Source organism: Podarcis gaigeae, assembly GCF_964106915.1.
Source record: "Podarcis gaigeae genome assembly, chromosome: 14".
Lineage (NCBI taxonomy): Eukaryota > Metazoa > Chordata > Lepidosauria > Squamata > Lacertidae > Podarcis > Podarcis gaigeae.
In genome coordinates, this window is record NC_139690.1 from 35,238,416 (window position 1) to 35,251,446 (window position 13,031).

Genomic DNA, 13,031 nt, shown 5'->3' on the forward strand with positions numbered 1-13,031 from the left:
GCTGCGGGCGGTGTTGCTGCTGCTGCTGCTGCTGCTGCGGGCGATCGGGGCCCGGGCCGGGCTGTGGCGGTGCGGCGAGGCCGGGGCGATCGGTGCCCGCCGGGCTCCTCCGGGCGGGCCGGCAGCGGCGGCTGCTGCGGCTGCTTCTGCCTGGGCGGCATGAAGGGGAAGGAGGAGAAGGAGAAGGAAAAGGAGAAGGAGGGCGGCGGCGGAGGCGGCGGCGCGGGGCTGACGGGCGGCGGACCCGGTGTGGGGCTGGTCGGCGGCGGCCTCGGCGGCGGCAGCCCGGAGAAGAGCCGCAGCGCCCAGGAGTACAAAGAGCAGGGCAACCGGCTCTTCGTCAGCCGAAAGTACCCGGAGGCCGCCGCTTGCTACGGGCGGGCCATCGTGAGTCGGGCCTCTGTTTTGGGGGGGAGGGCGGGCGGAGGAGGACGGCGAGAGGGCCCGGGTGGCCTCTGAGCATGGGCAGAGTGCGCTCACTTGAGAGGCTTGGTCTCGCTTTCGAGGGGGCGAGAGGGGGCTTCGTTTGAGCTCAGCCCCCGGACATTATTCTGAGCCGGAGGGGGGCGAGTCGTGAAGAAAGGGAGTGTGTACCTCTGAGCATGGACCGAGTGCTGAGTGTTGTTGTTTAGAGGCTGGGCGGAGCGTTGGAGGGGCGGAGCGAGAGCTGGAGGAGGAGGCTCAGGCCCGTGAGCCTTATCCTGGGAGAATATATGAGAAGTGGGGAGAATGCCTCTCTGGGCATGTGCAGAGGGCCTGCTATCCGGTATGGTGGCATAGGAAGCAAGCTGCAGGGTGACCAAGACTCAGTTGGAGCCTCCCAGCTGCTCCCCAGTGTTTTGGGTTTACCCCATGAATAGCTGAAGGGGAGTAAGAAAAGAGCTCTCTGAACATGGGCAAAGTGCATGCTATGTAGAGTCTGGCGTCAGACTGCAGGGTAGGAGATGATGCAATAGTGGTGTGGGAGGTAAGTGTCCTTTGGCTCACTGAGCCTTTTCCTCTGAGATATGAAGGGAGGTGTGACCAGTGGCGTAGCGTGGGGGGTGCAGGGGGGGCCGGCCGCACCGGGCGCAACATCTGGGGGTTAGGGAAATCCATGGGTTAGGGGGCGCAAATCCATGGGTTAGGGGGCGCAAATTACTTGCCTTGCCCCGGGTGCTGATAACCCACGCTACGCCACTGGGTGTGACCAAACAAAATGGCCCTCTGAGCACCAGAAGAGTGCTTGCCCTCTTGAGACAGATGGGGGTGAGGTGAGGAGAGGAGATAGACTGGGAGTTGCCAGTGCCGGAGTTCAATCGGAGCATGGATAGGCTTATTCTAAAAATAATTTGAAGGGGCAATGCGGGGGGAAGTGGCAAGGGCACTTTTCTCTGAGCATGGGCAGATTATGATTCTGGCCCTTGATTTGACAGGGGCAAGGTAGGGAGGACATTAAGAAGCAAACCTGGATGTGTGACTAGGGCTCTATTTGTGCCAAAGCTCATCCTTCTCTCCCCCCAGCCCAAAAACCTTGTTTTAATGCTCAGTTTTATCTCCAGTAATCTGTGATAGGAGGCAGTGAGGAAAGGCAGCATTTCTGAGCATGGACAGAGAGCATGCTTTAAGGCCTTGCATGCAGAAGACCCCAATTTCAATCCTCAGGTTGGGTTTGCAGAGAACCCTGCCTGAAATCCCGGAGAGCTGCTGCCAGTCAGTGGAGACAGTACTGAGCTAGATGGACCAATGGTCTGACTCAGTATAAAGCAGCATCCTGTTTGAACCTCCAGACTTGTTGTTCACTGCAAACTCACTTGGCGACCTTTTGCCAGCCACCCTTCTCTGTAAGCCTCAACCCTTCCTACTTTGGACAGTTCTGAATAAAGGTCCCGCCTTCCTTGTTTGAGTACAGATTAAAAATGAGTTCTTAGGTTGTCTTCGGCCAGATTTCACTACATGTGCCCCTGTCCATGCAGCAAGGCTGATAACACCACAGGTGCACATTTAACAATTAGCACTTAGTGGCACTTCTGTGGCTGCACATTATTTCTATTGGGACTCAGAATACATGATTCTCTGGTTGCAATCACTCTGTCTCCAGGGGTTTCCCTGAGATCTGCACCAGTTCTCTTCACTGTTTTGAGTCCTGTGATCTACCTTTCAGATTAAGCTGCTGCACGCTACTTTTTTTTTAATGGTAGCCGTCTGCCTGGAGAAATAATGATAAATAATCAGCTGCTCAAAGGATACAACCTCACAGACAAGATGGGTAGCTCAGTCAGTAGAGCATGAGGTTCTTAATCTCAAACTCATGGGTTCCAGCCCCATGTAGGGCAAAAGATTGCAGGAGGTTGGATTAGATGACGATTGTGATCCCTTCCACCTCTACAGTTCGGTGATTCTTTGAAGATATCCTGGGGTTTAAGCTTTTTCGAAAGCCATGGCTTAGACTTGGCAGCCCTTTCTCTGATTCTAAATGGAATGTAGGAAATGCACTCTGCCCATGCAAAGCGAAACAAAAACAAAACACTGCTCTTTGCAGGGTGGGGCAAACTCAAAATCTGACTGTACAGTGGTACCTCGGGTTACATACGCTTCAGGTTACAGACTCCGCTAACCCAGAAATAGTACCTGGGGTTAATAACTTTGCTTCAGGATGAGAACAGAAATCGCGCAGCAGCAGTGGGAGGCCCCATTAGCTAAAGTGGTGCTTCAGGTTAAGAACAGTTTCAGGTTAAGTACGTACCTCCAGAACGAATTAAGTACTTAACCCGAGGTACCAAGGTACTTAAACCACTCCCTGGTCCAAGTTGAGAGATCAGTAAGATGGAACTTGCCTCTCATTCTGTAGCGGTTGTAGCCTTGCCCCGTACTTCAGTGGTTCCACTCTTCTAGGGCTGTTTCCAAGAGGTGATCATGGGAAGCTGCTGTTCAGCGCCATTGGAGTTGTCCTATGGTGTCCCGCAGGCTTCCCTCTCGTCCCCCATGCTATTTTACATCTTATGTGAAGCCTCTGCGGACTGTCATCCAGAGATTTGGAGGGGAGTGCCACCAATCTGCAGATGTCACCCAACTCTATCTCTCGGTTCCATCTGAATCAGCAGAGGGAGTTGAGGTGTTAGGCCAGTGCTTGGAGGCAGTGATGGGCTGGATGTGGGCCCATAAACTGAAGCTGGATCCTGAAAAGGCAGAGGCGTCATGTGCCCTGAGTTCTCACTTCTGAGAGGTGGCCTGCCCTGGATGGGGTTGCACTACTCCCCTGGAGGTGTGTGTAGCACCTTCATTGTACAGCTCCCAGTGAATGCTGAAGACACACCTTTTAACACTGACTTTTGACACTTGAGGTGTCTATTTTTAGAACCTTCCTTATATTTGAAATTGTAAGGTGTTTTCAATTGTTTTTAATGTTGTGTTTTAATGCTGCTACCTGCCCTTTGACCTTAGGGTGAAGGGTGGGTAATAAACAACAACAAGAATAATTTAAGAAGTAGAGACCCGCCTGAAAATGATTTCTTCCAAGGATATGAAGCTGCCCTGTTTGTCCATTTAGCTTGGTAGTGTCCACACTGGCTGGCATTGGCTCCTTTAGGATTTCCCTGGAGATTCCCCCCGCCACCGCCTGAAGATGCTGGGATTTGAACCCAGAACTTTCTGCATGTATAGCATGTGCTCTGCTTCTGGGCTATGACATGTCTACTAACAAATAAAGTAAGTTTCTAGTCCTCATGAAGAAAAGGCTGTATTAACCCGAAACCCAGGAAGCTGCCTTAATACCAAGTTAGAGCAATGGCCCATCTAAGCCACCCTGACTGGCAATGGCTCTCCTGTGAATTTTAGATGAGGGTCTCTCCCAGTCCTACCTGGCGATTGGAGGGATTGAATCTGGGGCCTCACCTTCTCCCATAGATCCCTTGAGGGCTGTTTTAGTCTCCCATCTGGCCCCTCATGCTTATATTCTCTTTCTTTCCTTTTAGAACCGGAATCCCTTAGTGGCAGTCTATTACACCAACCGCGCCTTATGCTTCCTTAAGATGCAGCAGCACGACAAGGCCCTGGCTGACTGTAAGCATGCCCTGGAGTTGGACAGCCAGTCCGTGAAGGCGCACTTCTTCCTGGGGCAGTGCCAGATGGAGATGGAGAACTACGACGAGGCCATTGCTAACCTTCAGAGAGGTAAGCTGGCTCTCGTTTCCAGGCTAGCCGAGTGGGTACAGGTGTGTCTTTCTAGGTACCGCCTTTCGGTGCAAGGTGGTCACAAGTTAACCAATCAGTTAAACAGAATCAACCATAGCAACCTTACACTGAGCCAGACCATTGGTCAATCTAGCTCACTACTTCTACACTGACTGGCAGCCACTTTCCAGGATTTAAGGCAGGGATTTTCCCCAGCCTTTGCCAGGGTTTGAACCAGGCATCTGTCCAAGTCGACATGAATTCTGTATTGCTTAACAATCCGGCAAGGACAGCTTTGTCTTTGGATAGCAGTTTTAGCCAGGGAGTCTAGAACAGCCACATGTCTTTGACTTGAGAGCAATTGTGGGGCCTAGCCTTTAGGCATCTAACTTGTATACAGTCAGAAACTGTGGTTTGTTCATATTGTTTTCGTAGAATGAGCCAGGACCAAGCCATGCTTCCAGTCTGGCTTGTTCCGAAACCACAGCTTAAACAAGCTTCAGTTCAGGCACCACCACCACCACCGTCATTAATTAAATTTATATACCGCCCTATACCCGCAAGTCTCAGAGTGGTTCACAGGATAAAATCAGAATATAAAACCACGAAATACATAATCAAAACAAAAACAACCCTGTAACAGCCCCCCCCCCAACACATTTTAAAAGGGCATAGGTTGTCAATCAACCAAAGGCTTGGTTGGTTTGATTAAAGTAGAAGTGGAGGTTTCTTTTCTCCTTAGAATCGTAGATTTGTAGAGTCATCTAGTCCACCCTCTGCAATGCAGAAATCTTTTGCCCAATGCAAGGCTCAAACCCACAACCCTGAGATTAAGAGTCTCCTCTTGTACCTACTGAGCTATCCACAGGGCTGAGAAAGAAAAAAGGAGCGGGGTATCAACTTGAAAGTCATTCAGGTTTGTTCATGTGTATGGGCAGTCAGGGCAGACTTTAGTGCCCTAGAGTGGCATGCCAGCAATGGTCTGTCCCCATCAAGACAGCCTAGTTTGGCCCTAGCTGGAGGTTTGGTGCAGGCCCACATAGAGCACACCGCATTGCAAGATCTTTATTTCCTTTCCTCCTTCTTGATATATATATTGCCCTCTACTCCAGCCTACAACTTAGCCAAAGAGCAACGACTGAATTTTGGGGACGACATCCCAAGCGCTTTGCGGATTGCGAAGAAGAAGCGCTGGAACAACATTGAGGAGAAGCGGATCAACCAGGAAAACGAGTTGCACTCCTATCTCACCAAGCTCATCATGGCAGAGAAAGAGAGGTAAAAGAGCGTATGAAAGAGAGGGAGTGAGTGATGGCAGATATGGGTGGAGAAACTCTTGAAGAACAAAGGGGACTTTGTGTGTGTTGGGTGCATAGCTTGTTTTATATACTACAGTGGTAGAGAAGCTTTTTCAGCTACACTCCTTTGTTGGGCAGCATTCAGGGGCCATATGCCAGAGGTGGGCAGAGCAATGGATGCAATGTGTAGCCTTTGTACAGCAGGTTGTGCTACAGCCACCCAGAAGCCAGAGGTTTTTACACATCCACCAGAACACCCAGCTCTCCATCCAGGGAAGCAAGATGCACCGTGACAATCCAAAGCCCCTTTCTGGGCACTTGAGGACCTTGCAGAGCACATCAGTGAAGGAGTGGCCTGGGGAGATGGAATGAGCAAGGGCGGGGTGGGGATCCTCAGTCCTCCAGATGTTGTGGAACTACAACTCCCATCAGCCCCCGCCAGCATGGCCAGTAACCAAGACTGGTGGAAGCTGTAGTCCAGAAACATCTGGAGGGCCAGAGGTTCCCCACCTGTGACCTGGAGAGAGTCCTGAGGGCCTGACTGAGAGGTCTGAAGGGCCATATTCATCTGTGGGCCTGAGTGCCTCTTCCCCATGCAACTTACTTACTAACTACATTTCTGTGCCCGTCACCAGAGTTCTCTGATGGGTGGTTTACAAGTAGAAGTTAAAACCATAAGATAAATAGTAGAATTCTAGAACAGACTAACGTGGCACAGAGTGAAACCAAAGCAAAGCAGGTCTTTCACAACAACGTGAAAAGGACTTGGAATTTTAAAAGCTGCCTCGGAAGTCGTAGGAGTTGTCTACTCCCACTGAAAGCAGCTATCTGGCTTCTCAGGGAGATGAGGTTCTTTCCCATCAGCCGCTGAGCCTGGCTCTTTTTAAGCTGAGGGTGTCAGGGACTGAAGCTGAAACCTTTGCATGTGCTGTGACCCCGAGCGACTGTCCCAGTTGCAGTGGCTTCTGACCTCCCTCTCCTGATCGCCGTGTTTCTTGATAAGTGACATAAGACCAGGTACTCTAGATCAGGCCGGTGGTCTGACATCCTGTTCTCACAGCGGCCAACCACAAGAGACCTGCCCCCTCCTGTTCAGAAGGATTAGTGCCTCCACTGGTGGAGGTAGAGTATAGCCATCATGGCTGCTAGCCCTTGATGGCCTTGCCAAGCTCCGTGAAGTTGCCCAATCTCCACTTCTCTTTTAGGGAGTTGGATGAATGTCGACGGGCGCAGGAAGAGGAGAACGTGGAGGAAAGTCGGAGCCGTGTGCAGCTGGCCAACATCGAAGCCAAACATGTGAGGACCCTTGTCAATCTTTGCCTGGGCTCAGCCCATCTAAGGGCCCTCGGCTGACTGTTTTGTTTGGGTTGTCACTGCTTGGTGTCAGCAGCTGTGATGGGGTGAGACATCTGTCCCTCACCCCCATTAACTGGGGGGATCTGCCAGGGTTCAGCCCTGCTCTGACCTCAGCCCTGAGGCCTTCTCAGAGGGAGGAGCAAGGGAATAGGGACCCTTTGGCAGTTTTCTACACTGCCAGTGTCCCAGAAATGCCAGTGGGATGTCTCTTGCTAAACGTTTGCTCCAAGTAGACCTATTGAAGTGGCTATTCAGTGTTCATGATAGAATCCTAGAACTGTAGTGCTGGAAGGGACCACGAGGGTCATCTAGTCCAACCCCCTGAAATGCAGGAATCCTTTGCCCAATGCGGGGCTCAAACCCACCACTCGGGAGTCTCCTTCTCTACTGACTGAGCTATCCAACCCCCTACAATGCAGGAGCTACATCCCTGACAGACGGCCACCCCACTGCTGTTTAAAAACCTCAATTTCAGTGGGCTTACTCTGAGTAAGGGGACGAGGGTGGCACTGTGGGTTAAACCACAGAGCCTAGGACGTGCTGATCGGAAGATTGGCGGTTCGAATCCCCACGACGGGGTGAGCTCCTGTTGCTGGGTCCCAGCTCCTGCCAACCTAGCAGTTCGAAAGCACATCAAGTGCAAGTAGATAAATAGGTACCGCTCCGGTGGGAAGGTTAACGGCATTTCCGTGCGCTGCTCTGGTTTCGCCAGAAGCGGCTTAGTCATGCTGGCCACATGACCCGGAAGCTGTACACCAGCTCCCTTGGCCAATAAAGCGAGATGAGCGCCACAACCCCAGACTCGGCCATGACTAGACCTAACGGTCAGGGGTCCCTTTACCTTTACCCTGAGTAAGACTAATCTTGGCTGCAACCCAACAGATCCAGGTAAATCCCTGTCCTAGGACTAGACGCCCCGCCTGAGTTACTGACCAACTCCCTGGCCCCTGGCCCTGAGATGTCCCCCACAGCTGAAAGGTCAGAGGGAACTTAGCAGGATAGTACGGGGAGCTGTTGGAAAGCCCAGGATATGCTCAGGAGAAAGGTGTGACGGCATTCCACATGCAATTTAGGAACACTAGTTCGGAACTGTATGGAACAGGTTACGGTTGCGCAATTTGTACTGATACGGAAGAACCGGACATACCTGTCTCTTGTTTGCTTCCAAGGAAGGTGTCTAGAGCAGCACATGGACTTCCTGTTCTGTTCAGGGATGTATACACAGGCTGGCAGTGTTTGCATCCCAAATTAAAACACTTTGTAAGCAACTTTTGCAGCAGGAGTGGAAGAACCTGTGGGCCTCCTGATGTTGTCAGACTCCGTCATCTCTGACTGCTGGTTGGGGCTGATGGGAGTTGGAATCTGACAACATCCGGAAGGCTGCAGGTTTCTGCACTAATCTTGTTTGAATTTTTAACAATGGAAAAATGTGTTGTTTAGTTTCTTTTTCCGTGTGTGTGTAAATTTGGAGATCTATGGACCATTCATAAACTTGACCTGAACTGCTGTTTTATAAAGAGGGGCAATTGTCCCTCTTGTTTGTCTGCGTTCATCATCAGATAGGACCGTTTGCCCCATCTATAGCTAACTGCTTAATTCCCCCACCTTCTTTCTGCATTGAGCCTCTGATCCTTCCTGCTAAGGGATCTGTTTCTCTTTTAGGAAAAGTACCTGGCAGACATGGATGAGCTGTTCTCCCAGGTGGATGAGAAGCGGAAGGTGAGGGCAAGCTCAAGCAGAGGTGCTCCCTGGCTCCCATGCTCCCTGGCTCCATTTACGTATATTCTCAGCTTTTATATTCCACCACTCTTCTGTTATGGAACCCAAGGCAGTGTCCATGGGGGTTCCCAGACAGCTTGGGAAGTTCGTTTTGAAAAGGGACGAGTTCGACATGTCCGGAAAAAGGAACAAATTCCAGTTAACTTTTGTCCCTTTACGAAATGAACTAATTTGGTTCATGTTTCATTCAAAGTTCAAATTCATCCAAGTTCATTGGAGCCCCCTAATCAAAGTTGATTAGAAGCGTGAATTTTGGTTGGCCCAACCTGGGTAAATCTGCACATCAGCCCTCTCAGATCCCACGATCGGCAAGTGAAGCCTTGTTGGTGTGGCTCTGACTTGTGACAGGGCCTTTTCAGTGCTGACTCCCCCAGTTGTGGAATGCCCTCCCTAGTGAGAGGTGTCTCCATAATTATTAACTTCCAGGAGTAATTTGAAAACATTTTTGTTTGCCCAGGGATTTGATGGCTGAAGGACACTGTTTCTGGCAACCTTTAGATCATAGAATAATAGAATTGGTAACCTGAGGGTCATCTAGTCCAGTGTTTTTCAACCTTTTTTGGGCAAAGGCACACTTGTTTCATGAAAAAAATCACGAGGCACACCACCATTAGAAAATGTTAAAAAATTTAACTCTGTGCCTATATTGACTATATATAAAGTAATTCTCTTGAATAGGAATCAAATAAACACAAAAAAGGATTTTATAATTACTTTATTATGAGATAGTAAACAGAAATTTGAAAAATTATAAAATACTTTATTTTTAAATCTTTCAAATTTTTCAATTTTTCCCACGGCACACCAGGCAACATCTCGCGGCACACTAGTGTGCCGCGGAACAGTGGTTGAAAAACACTGATCTAGTCCAACCTAGAATCCTGCCCACAGCTCTCCCTGGGTGGGCTCAAATTTTAGAATGCATATATATAGGATGAGTTTGTCACCCTGGGCGCCTTCTTGGTAGAAGGACAGAATATTATTATTATCACCATCATCATCATCATACTTATTTCAGACTGTTAAGATCAAATTTATTATTAAGGCAGCCAAATACAGGATATAGCCAAACACAAACATAAAATATATGCAAGAATTATACATGACAAACTGGACCTATACAATAAATAAAGCGTTCATAGAAAACAGAATCTTAACTCTCGAGAGCAGCCCCATGACCTTGCCTAAGGTGAGCTGCCTTCACTGCGAATTCAGTCATATTAAACATTGCACACTTGTCTGAACCAAACAACAGATAGTTGATTTAATCTGACTGTTAAAAAAGAGCGAGCTTGACTTTAGATGATGTGCCCACATGTCGCAGGGACCATTCTCTTTCAAGAGGCATTCCCTCGTATGAGAGAATTAAGAGTGTGTGGCTGCTAACCACACTATTATATGAAATTCTTATGCTAAAATAATTTTTTAAGCTGCTCTGTTATTGGAGGTCCCTTTTTAAATAATCAAAAGGTTTGAGAGAATGACCGGCCCAAAGTCATCTGTAGCTGAACAGGAATTGGAAGCCAGGCTTCTCCAGTCCCCCATCTCGCTGTTCCATCCACTACCCATCACATACCCTATAAGAGAAGATGGGGAACCTGTGGCCCCTCCAGATGTTGCTGAACTACAACTCGCATCAGCCTTGACCATTGATCATGCTGGCTGGAGCTAATAGAAGTTGGGCATCCCAACAGCTGGAGGGCCAGAGGTTTTCCCTCCCTACTTGAAATCTGCCTAGGCAAGTTTAACTCTGGTTTTCTCGTTTGAGCCAGAAGCGTGACATCCCGGATTACCTGTGTGGGAAGATCAGCTTTGAACTGATGCGAGAACCCTGTATCACGCCCAGCGGGATCACGTATGACAGGAAAGACATTGAAGAGCACCTCCAGGTAATTCAGGCTTTTTGGCACGATGGTTGCGCAGGTGATGGTAGTGACAGGGTTCAGAAGGGGAGGTGCATTGACTTCCTAATATAGAACAAATGCGACAATGGCTTCCTAAGCCCCACAGCTTGAAGAAGTTGAGTTTCTTGCCCAAAGAGCACAAATGGGAAACTTTTGGCCCTCCAGCTGTTGCAGAACTACAACTCCCATATCATTGGGCATTGGCCATGCTTGCTAGGGCTGATGGGAGTTGTAGTTCAGCAACATCCGGAGCGGCAAAGGTTTCCGCCATGCCTGCCTTAGAGCTGAGAAGGTGGAGACTGCAAGAATTTCAGAAGCCAGGAGGGGAGCTGGACAAGGGGACTGGTTTGGTAGGGTGAGCCTCAGTGCCCCGCCCAGGCGACTGGCAAGACCAGAGCAAATATAAGCGAGTTCTAATGTAAGACAAAATGCAAAGGCCACCAGAATAATTTCTGCAGAAGAGAGAAACGGGGGACAGCTGCATGGTTTTTATATTAGCTGTTAACCTTGCATTCAATCAACAGAATTGCCTCATATTTCTGTGCAGACCCCAGCTATACCACAAATTGGTAGAAGGGGCTCGGATATCTCTCTCTCTCTCTCTCTCTCTCTCTCTCTCTCTCTCTCACACACACACACACACACACACACACACACACACATTGAAAGGATGTGCAAGAGGGGTCACTCTATCTCTGTATTCAGCTGGCTGCAAAGGCCAGCATGTAGCTGTACATGTGTCAAGTTCCCCCCCATGAGGGGATCCTGATTGGAGCAAGGTGTGTCTCTTCCAATCTTGTGTCAAGGAGCTCCACACGCATACATGGGTGTTGGATAATAAGGTGGTATGAGAAATATTTCACTTGGGTAAGCAAAGGCAGGAGCCCCAAGTGCCTGTCCCTAGGGAATGCCTGCAGTATCTCCGGATGAGTTACTGCTCTGGCCAGGAACCCTTCCAGGAGGCCCCTGAAGAACGCAGGCACTTCTGCCACAACTTTGCACCAGGTTTGATGGGAACGTTCTGTTATCCACAGTGCAGCGATCCAGATGCAGCAGGGCTCTCTGCCCTCAGATAGTTCTCACCTCCCTCTGAGAATTGCACCTCCAGTCCTTTCAAGGATGAAAGAGAGGACATAGTTTTTGAAAGGTCATCAAAGGCCTAAAAAAATAGGGTTGGTGTCCAGTGCTCAGGGTCAACCTGTTGAAATGAACAAACAGAACTTAGGTTTACTCATTCCAGCAGGCTTACCCTGATGAAACATTAGTTTACACCCTTAAACCGTTTTAGGGATTTAAAAAAATGTCTTTGATTTCAATCCAGGTAGGATGGGAACGCTGCCTTATGCAACAGATTTTGGGGGCAGAGGGGGCCCTGAATCTGACCATTTGGGGGCTGGTGGGAACATTTTTGTTGCGGGAGGCGGGAGACGCTTCCTGGGCAGCTGCCTAACTGACTCTTCTGGGTTCTTTCCAGCGCGTCGGCCACTTTGACCCCGTGACCCGCAGCCCCCTGACCCAGGACCAGCTGATCCCCAACCTTGCCATGAAAGAGGTGATAGACGCGTTCATATCGGAAAACGGCTGGGTAGAAGATTACTGACCACCGCAGGGGAGAGGCTGTGCTTGCAGCCTCCTCGTGGCGTTCCCCAGCCGCGGCAGCCAAGGCCACCGGACTGCTAGAGACTGGCTCTCTGAGCTCGCTGGGCCAGCGCCATGCCTTACTCACTGTCTGTCTTGCTTTCCCTCCTCTTCCTGCTCCGGCTGGCCGGGCCGCCTCCTCCTGCGCCAGCTCGGGGCCCGTCTTGTCACCTCCCTGGGGTGGGCCAGAGCTGCAGAAAAGCCTCCTTGACTTCGGCTTGGTCCCAGGCTGCTTTCCAACACGGGCAAAACCGGGAGCCTCAGGCCTGGCTCTGAGGTGGCGGGGAAGGCCAGCCCTATTTCAAGAAGAGAGGCGAGGAGGGAGGCCTGCAGCAGCACTTTCCCTGAGGGCCACGAAATGCGTTTTGTGAGGGGCAGACACCCCACAGTGGCATATGAAGGATACCACGTCGGCCCCGCAAACTGCACCCCACAGCCCTCCAGCAGATGGACACATTTCCCTCAACACACACACACATCCCTTCCCACTTTGACTATGCTGCAGTTGTTGGGCTCGGCCTTTGCAGCAAGCCACAAGCTGAAGGGGCTGGACTGCCCCCCTCCCGGTTCTCCCCAACCCCCCCCCCCCAGCTTGGCTTTGAGCTTTCTTCCCACTCCTTTCTCTCTCTGTACAAAGTTTTAGGTTCCCCCCCTTCCCACCTCGTTCCATTTTCCTGCCTGCCCAGGATAGTTGGGTTTATTTTTATTGTTTGGCCTCTTTACTCTGTAAATAAATAGCCACATATTTGGGGCTGGGTGGTGGAGGTGGGCACAGAGATCTAATAATTATTATACAGACGACTGGAATTTGGGTTTGGTTGGGGGAAGCACCTGCTTGTGTGGGAAGCTGAGCCCCCCGGCTCTGTTCCAGGTAGTTGTTTTCCCATTAAACCACTGAAAGTTC

The 13,031-nt window shown here is 50.2% G+C and overlaps 1 protein-coding gene across 1 annotated transcript; it reads left to right on the forward strand.

The window, feature by feature from the left end:
• Positions 1–77: 77 nt before the first annotated feature.
• On the forward strand, positions 78–13,031 carry STUB1 (STIP1 homology and U-box containing protein 1). Its single transcript, XM_083711003.1, has 7 exons — positions 78–387; positions 3,954–4,152; positions 5,265–5,430; positions 6,656–6,746; positions 8,469–8,525; positions 10,358–10,474; positions 11,964–13,031. The coding sequence occupies exons 1-7, from the start codon at positions 160–162 to the stop codon at positions 12,087–12,089; spliced, it is 984 nt and encodes a 327-aa protein (XP_083567129.1). The 5' UTR covers positions 78–159; the 3' UTR covers positions 12,090–13,031.

What these genes read in the sequence shown, in the direction of transcription:
- STUB1 (XM_083711003.1), top strand. Translation starts at nt 160, where the DNA reads ATGAAGGGGAAGGAGGAGAAGGAGAAGGAAAAGGAGAAGGAGGGCGGC. An exon ending in CATTGCTAACCTTCAGAGAG is followed by an intron (nt 4,153 to 5,264) that starts GTAAGCTGGCTC and finishes CCTCTACTCCAG; the next exon opens with CCTACAACTTAGCCAAAGAG. An exon ending in CCAACATCGAAGCCAAACAT is followed by an intron (nt 6,747 to 8,468) that starts GTGAGGACCCTT and finishes TTTCTCTTTTAG; the next exon opens with GAAAAGTACCTGGCAGACAT.